Source organism: Lutjanus erythropterus, chromosome 3, assembly GCF_056507025.1.
Source record: "Lutjanus erythropterus isolate fLutEry1 chromosome 3, fLutEry1.hap2, whole genome shotgun sequence".
Lineage (NCBI taxonomy): Eukaryota > Metazoa > Chordata > Actinopteri > Lutjaniformes > Lutjanidae > Lutjanus > Lutjanus erythropterus.
In genome coordinates, this window is record NC_139319.1 from 38,818,425 (window position 1) to 38,827,837 (window position 9,413).

At 38.4% G+C, this 9,413-nt stretch overlaps 1 protein-coding gene across 1 annotated transcript; it reads left to right on the top strand.

Moving 5' to 3' along the window:
• The first annotated feature begins 2,489 nt into the window (after positions 1-2,489).
• xpa (xeroderma pigmentosum, complementation group A) lies at positions 2,490-9,047 on the top strand. The gene is made up of 5 exons (XM_084714181.1): positions 2,490-2,994; positions 3,108-3,213; positions 5,778-5,943; positions 8,237-8,354; positions 8,443-9,047. The coding sequence occupies exons 1-5, from the start codon at positions 2,712-2,714 to the stop codon at positions 8,595-8,597; spliced, it is 828 nt and encodes a 275-aa protein (XP_084570307.1). The 5' UTR covers positions 2,490-2,711; the 3' UTR covers positions 8,598-9,047.
• Positions 9,048-9,413: the final 366 nt, after the last annotated feature.

Genomic DNA, 9,413 nt, shown 5'->3' on the forward strand with positions numbered 1-9,413 from the left:
TCTCAAAGTAATGAGAAATTTTCTCAAAATAATGACTTAGATAACAAGTCATTATGATCTAACAATAGTATATACAGTATATACAAATAAAATCATCCTTAGTTAGTTAGTCCTTAGTTAAATTTATTATGTCATTGGACCTAAAGCTACAAGGAATGTTTATAATTTGTTGAGTTTGGAGGCCTCTGTGGAAAAAAGTGGTTGTGTTTCCACCTTAATTCCCACAAAATATGTCAAAAATAAAATGTATCTGAATACAAATTTTCTCCTGTTTCGACTTCTAATGTACTACTAAGTGTAACTTTGTCTTGAAAAATGTAAACACAGACTTGTTATAGCCGATTTCATGGGGAATCTGACCCAGTGTCATTTATTATAATGATTCAGAAAAAACTCTCATCTTCTTGCAAATGGTCTCATTAACTATCATTGTTTATTTGAAGGCCTTACTGCCCTGCCATTTGGGTGTCGTGCCCCCCAAAATTGACAACACCCACGGTCAAGCAACCTTGCCACACTTTGTGTAGTCTAAAGTTGACTTGCTCACTTCAGTAACTCAGTGTGTAGCCATGCTATCACAGGTTAGCTGGCAAGCAAATAGCAAGAAAATAAAGTTTGTTTTAATGAAATGTTTAATAATAAATAAATTACTTTCTTGCCAGCTCTCTGGGTTAAAATGGTTGTGGTGAAATTCACTTTAATTATTTCAAAACCAAAACATGGCTTTAATGTTGCATAGGTAACACGGCTAACAAGTGTGTGTGATTTGGTGATTGTGCTTGAGCCACAAAATCTTGTTTAGGGACACCAAAATCCTAATGTCAGCCCTGGAGGAATAAGACACTTTAAATCAAACAATCAAACCACTTTAAAAACTCAGTTCAGTTGACCTTTCAGGCTGCCTCACAGCACCAATCAGATTTGCAGTGTCATCTATCAGGATGTGATCTGCTTTACTTTGACACAAGCCTCTTACAGCAGCATGCGTGGCCCACTGCCATGATCAGCATGATGCAACAGGGATTCATTGGACACCTGAGGACGACCAGTAAAGGACATACTCATCAGTCTGACTCTGTTCACTGACAGCTGAGGATGTGAACTCACTACCTGTCGTCCAACCAACGAGCAAGCAACAATCACAGACAAGCTATCACTTCAAGTGTCCGTGTCAGCCATTTTCTCACAGGAAAACTTCACAAGAAAGGAGGAAGGAGAACTGTTTTTTTTAAATGGAAAAACCTTTCTGAGTTTGATTCCTGCAACACTTTTCGATAAAAGTTGGGTCAATGGCATCAAAAGACTGGAATGCTTACACGTTTGCCCCTTGAAGGTGAAAACACCTTTTGAAACTTTCCACAGTTAACAGTATAACTGGAAACAGGTGACAGTATCATGATTAGGTGTGAAAGGGGCATCCTCAAGGATGGGGTGAGGTTCTGTGTGGACAAACAGTCCAGCAGTTTAAGAACAAAGTTTCTCAGCATAGAACTACAATGAATTTTGGGCTTTCACCATGTAGAACCCATCATATCATTAGAAGATTTAGAGAATCTGGAGAAATCGCAACGTTGAATGTCTATGATTTTTGACTCTTCAGGCAGCACTGCATTAAAAACCCATATAGTTATATAAAGGGTACTACATGGGCTCTGGAACACCATTGTTGGTAAACACAGTTTGTCACTGCATCTGCAAGTTAAGACTCTTGCAAAGAGACACCGTCATCATCATCATCTGAGATGGACTGATGCAGCTGAGGTAAATAATGGAAGGACCATCCAGATCGTTACCAGCGCTAACTTCAAAAAACAGCATGTGTGATGGTATAGGGGTCATATATCAAGCAAGAATGGGAAAGAATTTCTCTTTCAAAACTTCAACAATTAATGTCCTCAGCTCTTACTTAGTGTTGTTAAAAGAAAATATGATGTGTCACAGTGGTGAGCATGCTCCTGTTCCAAACTTTTTTGTCTTTGTACATTATTATTATTATTATTATTATTATTATTATTATTATTAGTAGTAGTAGTAGTAGTAGTAGTAGTAGTAGTAGTAGTATACATAAATATGTATTTATTTACTTTTTTAAAATCTTTTTTTTTAATGTTTGTTAATTGCCATGTTCAAGGGGATATCCTTGAAAACGAGATGGTGCATCTCAAGGGCTGTACTCTCTCATTACATTTTGAAATAAATAAAAATAAATAAATAAAACTGTCACTGTAAGACTAATGTGCGATTATCTCTGGTCATTCACGATCCGAAGCAGGAGGTGGCAGTATTTCAACTAAAACTTTGAAATAAAGCAGTAGAAGAAGAGAAAGAAGCCGGAAGCACGCTGCTATCAATTTCGGTCATGGCTTGAAGGGAACCCCAGAACCACGAAAGATCTCGCGTGAATGAACATTTTAACCCACAGCATGATATGTTTCTAACTACAACAATGTTTTCTGTCCGTAAACCTGTCCATATTTTGATTTTTATTCATAAAACACAACATAAAACATTATTCCGTACAACGTGCACAATGAAGAAACAAAGTGTACAAATCTCGCGAGTGTTTCGCATATCAAGAGTTCCCTTCAAGAGGCGGTCGTCAGTTTTATAACAACAGTACAACGCTGCACAAGGGATGGAACTCAACACGACCCGGTATTCAGAGTTATTTTATTCATTCCTATGAGGTGATCGCAGTTCAACAGAACCACATGGATCCGTCAGAGTCAGGAGGACTGGATGCTGCCGCTCCCGGTCCCGAACAGAGTCCCAAACCCGAGCTCTCTGCAGCCATGCGAGCTAAAATCGAGCGGAACCGACAGCGGGCGTTGATGCTCCGTCAAGCCCGACTGGCGAGCCGCCCTTTGTCCGCGGTGGAGGGCGCGACGTCGGCCAAAGTCTCCAAGACCATCGACTCCGGGGCCGGCTTCTTCATCGAGGAGGAGGAGGACGGAGAGGAAGAGCAGAAGACCAGGAAGGTTGTGCATCAGCCAGGTGTGTGTGTGTGTATGTGTGTAATTTAAATGTGTGCAACTTAAATGTGTGCATGCATGTTTATTTACATGTGTGTAAGTGTGTGTGTGTGTGTGTGTGTGTTTTGTATTCAGCTCCAGTGATTGAGCCAGACTACCTTGTGTGTGATGACTGTCAGAAACCTTTTATGGACTCCTACCTGAGCAACAGCTTTGACCTGTGTGTCTGTGACAAGTGCAGGTACACACACACACACACACACACACACACACACACACACACACACTCACTCACTCACTCATTCACTCACTCTCTCTCTCTCTCTCTCTCTCTCGCTCTCTCTCTCTCTCTCTCTCTCGCTCTCTCTCTCTCGCTCTCTCTCTCTCTCGCTCTCTCTCTCTCTCTCTCTCTCTCTCTCTCTCAAAGATTAAAATCCTTTTTTATTCCTTAAAGTTAATCATTTTACTTGCAGTTTTTGAATTGTTTTGGTTGTCAGTCATGTTTTTCATACTATAATCTAAGTATAGTTGTAATTGTTGGCTTTTCAATATCATTTTCGGTACTTCTCTTTTCTTTTTTATTTATTGCAGTACAATTATTTTGTTAAATTTCTGTTATTTTGTGTGTGTGGATATTGTTTTAAAGAATTAGTGTGTAAGATTTAGTGGCATCTAGTGGTGAGCCTGCAGATTGCAAGCACCAACGTTGATGTATTTGTTTTATGCTTTTGCTTGTTTTATGTGATTTATTTTATTTTGGTTGCATGTTGGCTCGCTTGTTTTTTTTTAATCTCACCTCCACAATTTGCTTTTCCTCCTTTTGTTGTGTGCAAAATAAACACATAAAAAATATATCTACTTATAAATATATATGTATATATGATAATATATATACAGAAAAATGAACACCTCACCTCATCCTTACCTTCCAAGGGTGTGGAAAATACCATGGTGGCCCCAATAAATATTATAAAATAAGATAATCCCTTATTCGTCCCACAGCAGGGACATTTCATTCAATTTCGGCCATATTCTACAAATAGAGCCACCTAAATCTTACACACTTGACTTTTAAGACACATGTAAAACTATGAAACTATCTTTTATTTATTGATTGATTGATTTAAAAGGGCATCAGTCAGTGTATATGTATTCTGCAATTGATCATTTAATCATGGTGAATAGTAGATATGTTTGGGAAAGCCAACAAATAAAAGAATAATCAAAAACTGGATTTTTTTAAAATATATATATATACAAAACCAAACAGTATCTTGGATATTAAATACTAGTTTTATGATAATAAGCAATCTGAGTAAAGTTCAGTTTTTCAGTCCTAAAAGTGGCAGATATGTGATTTCACTTTAGTTTACAGCACAGTTCTGTTGTAATGTGTCCCCAATTACCCCCTATTAAAGCCTAATTAGGGTTTAGTACAGCTTGTTCTGTCTTATTAGTGTAGTGCGCTACTTTAATGTAAAATTATTGTCCAATAAAGAACATGTTATTTATAGATTCATTGATAGGACTGGGTTTTACAATCCCTGAAGATTGAGCACTACTCTTACCTTTGGACTGAGTGTCGATCAGCACTATACTTACGTTGGTGTGTTTTTGGAGGTGGCCACCATATGAAGTTACCAGTATGAGACATCATCAGTCGTGGACCAAGACATCATTGAGTGTTTCAGCCTTTTATCACGAGGCGGGCCCAACCCAGGTCGATCAAGTCTGGGTGTGTGTCTCATGGTTGGCTTCTAGGTGGTCACTTGCATAGCCAGGATCTCTTTTCTTCAGTCATAGTCACGTCATACAGTATGTCTCTGATGATGGAGCTCAGCATATTGCACAAAAAACAATTTTATTTGTGCATTGCCACAGATTACAGCACTGATTACAATTGCAAACTCAACAACTTCCACAGTACAATTTGCAATAAAACAATACTACAAAGCAGCATCACGTCATCATGAGGAACAGCCACATCCAGGCATCTTCTGTTTATGACTCAGTCACGTCTAGACACACACACACACACACACACACACACACACACACACACACACACACACACACACACACACACACACACACACACACAAACACACACACACGTTGACTGTAAATTATAACCAGCAACATCATTACATCAGGAGGAACTGTCTTGTCCAGGGAGTTTCTGTTTGTGACTCAGTCCTGTTCAGTGGACTTAAAAGTCATATAGTTTAAGTCTAATTTGATACAATATGCAGCTTTTTAATTTTTTTTAGTGTACTGTTAAGTGTATAATGTGTCTCATGAGCGTATAGTGTATAGTATATAGTGTTTGTTTAATGACAAAAAATGAACATATTTCAAGTTTTTGTCTGATTTAAAACTACAAATTGTTACATCGTAGTAGAGTGCTGTAAAATAGATTGTGACCAAAAAAGAACTCTTGATATCTTTTTTATGAAGAATGTGAAAATGTAAATGATAGTCAGACCATAAAAACAATTATGTGTTGATCTTTAAATATCAAGGCTCAGTAGTCTAACTGAGGCATTGCCATCAGTGCTAAAAAGTACATGTTAAACTTGAAAAATCAAATAAAATTGTGACACTCCTAGTGATTTTCTGGTCATCTATTTGCCTCAAATTGTCAACTAGTTCTGTTTAATCAGAAAGTTTTTTGTTCAAATTAAGAAATCTGCAGATACCTGGAGAGTTTTCTGTTTCTTTTCACATCATAACATTTTCTTTTTACAATCACGTGGCTGAAAATCAACCAGCTGGATTAACAGTGGAAGCATCTTTGTCCCCCAGAGACAATGAGGAGAAGCATAAGCTGATCTCCAGAACCGAGGCCAAGCAGCATTACCTGCTGAAGGACTGTGACCTGGACAAGAGAGAACCTCCGCTCAGGTTCATACTGAAGAAGAACCCTCACAACCCACGCTGGGGAGACATGAAGCTCTACCTCAAACTACAGGTACACACTGGAGGACAGGGTCTACTGACAAGGGTGTGTGTGTGTGTGTGTGTGTGTGTGTGTGTGTGTGTGTGTGTGTGTGTGTGTGTGTGTGTGTGTGTGTGTGTGTGTGTGTGTGTGTGTGTGTGTGTGTGTATGTGTGTGTGTGTGTATGGATGGATGGATGGATGGATGGTGGGGCAGATCTGAGCAAAAATGTCTCAATCCATTTTCCCATATTGATTTGTATTTATCTTAAGCAATAATGGTGATTTGTTAGAAAACTGTTGCTGAAAACGTGAAAAGAGTGAGAACTATGTAGTGTTGAATTGTGGAGTTGGAGTGTTGTTCAAGATTCCTGTGTTTGGGATTTTTTGGGTGGACCTGAAACATGGCTCTGTGACACGCCGGAGCCGTGGTCCCCCAGCACGATACGAACCGATGCACAAACACCAAATAATCATTCAGTACCTTTTTTCAAAATGTTTTTCTTTATGGAGAACGTGTGCAGCGATTAGCTGCAAGCAAAAACACCTATACCTTACACAATACCTTGAGTACTGAGCAGTGATACCCAGCCCAAATGAAGAGAGAAAAATTGTTGCAATTTGGTTTAAAATGTGTCCCTGTAAAATCAGTAGATATTTGAGAATTGGACAAAATAATTGAAAAGCATTGGAAGATGCTTTTATGAAAGTGATAGTTACAAAATTACTAATTAGCTCTTAAAAGATACAGTCAGTAACTTAATCCAAGTATCACTATTAAAATAATGTAACTTGATTCCATTCCATTACTTTTGGATGATCTCAGTCCCAAATTTTGTGAAAGGCTTCAGCTCAAAATAATGTTTTATGTTCTTTGTTAAGTTTTTTAATTATTTGTCCAGCTGTTCATCATCACCACCTACAGTCCCCAAATATTTTTCAGCAGTAGTATCAATATTTAGCTAACTGGATCTCTCTGTAGCTCACATTAGCAGTTTGGTTTTACTTGTAAATGTTTCTTTAAATTTAAATATTGAGTTCTTGGATGATGACAGTATTTTCTTAGCTGAAGGCAGAACTGTCACTGAACTGTGATGTTGTTCCTCTTTTCTTATTTAAAAACAAGGATTTCACAGTAACTGGAAGCTGTAGGATGAACTTGTTTCACACGAGACCAGAGGTGTGAAACTTGTGAGAACTGTAATCCTGCTAATAATTCCCATTTTTGTTAGATTTAACCGTAGTCAGATTTTTTTCTGTAACTGCAATGGAATACAGTTTTTTTGTCCTCATTAAGTAATCTTGTCAGGTGTAATCCGTTACTAACCAAGCCTGCATTTGCCAATCAATCAGTCTATCATCAGAAAATTGATTGACACTGAGTTTTATAAAGGATTGATCTTTAATCTTTTAGTAAAAATGCCAAACATTTGTTTTTTATTAGCTTATGTGAGGATTTGCTGTTTGAACAACTTTTGGCTTTGATAATTTGTGATATTTTTAATAAATTAGCATTTGTAGTCCTGTGGCAGGTCAGAACACAGAGACAGCACAATAACACAATAAAGTCTCTTCAGGAAGATCGCAACAATTCACGCAAGTTCAACCAGTCCCCGCGAATTCTGCACAACCTTGCAATTTTGTCAAATTTGACCAATCATCGTAGCTTACTGCGAGTCCCACCAATCCCAGCAGTCCCCCACACCTGCTTCATACATGTACATCTCAATGAACGGACTCAATGTTTTATTACTCATTATTTTTTATATCTTTTTTTTGTCATGGATCCTGAAAAGAACACAAAGTTTTGTAATTGTTATTAGCATTCACCAATGTTTTGTGCACCTTCTTCATTCACATTTAAGTCAGAATTTTTGTAATCCTCGTAAGGTATGGAGCAGAGTGTGGTTTTATTCTCACCAGAACAAGTTGCGTTTGATTTTAAATGAATTATATTTTTTGTAATTGTCACTTGCTTCCAGAATTTCACATCAGAAATGCCTAAAAACATTGCAACATGCGTCACAGTTTTTTAGAAAAGCTGCCGTGAAATCGGGGGTTTTAGATCACAACAATCTCAAAAACGTGGAGGGACTGATGGTAATCAATTTACTGATGATGACAAATCAAGACATTTGAAGATGTACCCTTAGACTCAAAATCAAATCAAAAATCAAAACAATGGTTGATAGATTAATCAGTAATGAAACGAATTGTTCCAGCCCAAAAGCCGCTGTCATTTTGGTCAAATAACCCCTTGTTGTTCTGTAAAGTATAATATATTTTAATGAGATGAGCTATGTACGTGTGTGTATTTGTGTGGCCAGGTGGAGAAGCGGTGTATGGAGGTGTGGGGTTCAGAGGAGGCGCTGGAGGAGGCCAGAGAGACAAGGGAAGAGAACAGAGAGGTGCAGAAACAAAAACGCTTCAACAAGAAGGTCAAAGGTTGGTTTCCTCTTTGAGCCAAAATCCTTAAACATCAGCATGTGGGACGACTGTCAGTGTGCTGACGTGTCGTGTGTTTGTGTGTCAGAGCTGCGCAGGCAGGTGAGGAGCAGCATGTGGACCAAAGACACCAGTGTTCACCAGCATCAGTATGGACCAGAGGAGGTGGTGGATCCAGAGGAGGACCTCTACAAGAAAACCTGCACCACCTGTGGACATGAACTCAGCTACGAGAAGATGTAGACACACAAACACACACACACACACACACACACACACACACACACACACACACAACAAAATCTGACTGTTACAGGTTCAACTACAAGGAGGAGATGTTTGTGGGGAACCATGCCTCACACACACACTCTCTCCCTCAAGCTGTATCTCTTCTTTCCGTTTTTCTTCTGGTATTTATAAAATAATACAAATAAAATAATCTGAAACACTCCGTTCTGATCACGTATAAGGGGCCAAAACACTCTCCAGTGTCACACATACAGTTTTCTGTTTCTGTTTCTAATTTATGCATTAAACACCAGTTGACCTCAGGTGAACTCTCTGTAACTGTGTATTTTTAGTATCAACTCTGCTGATTGACCCATTGCTTCACTTCCACTTTCTTTTGTAGCAGATATTTCCTCTCGCAGTGGCCAAATTAAGGAAGGCACAATATAGAAACTTGAAAATACCGTCTTGTGTAAAACAGTGAATTGTGTGACTGAAACAGATGTGAGCATGAAGAATGAAACTCTGCTACTTTCTAGGAAAATGTGAATTTTCTGTGGGTAGTGTCCATTTTTAGGATTTCATGTTTTTGGACATGTCGTTGCAGATTTCAGTCATTTGTTATGTCAAGTCTAAATGTTTATGACTACTACTCATCACGTTGGGCCTTATAAAACTCAACAGCATTAAGTCATGAGCCTTATCTCATTGTATCGGCGTTCTGGTAGTAGATTCAGGAAGCATTGTCATTAGTGACCTCCCTATTGTTGGACAATGCATGACCTCAGCCTGGTTTTGTAAATTCAAAAATACATATTTGTCCTCCTGTCA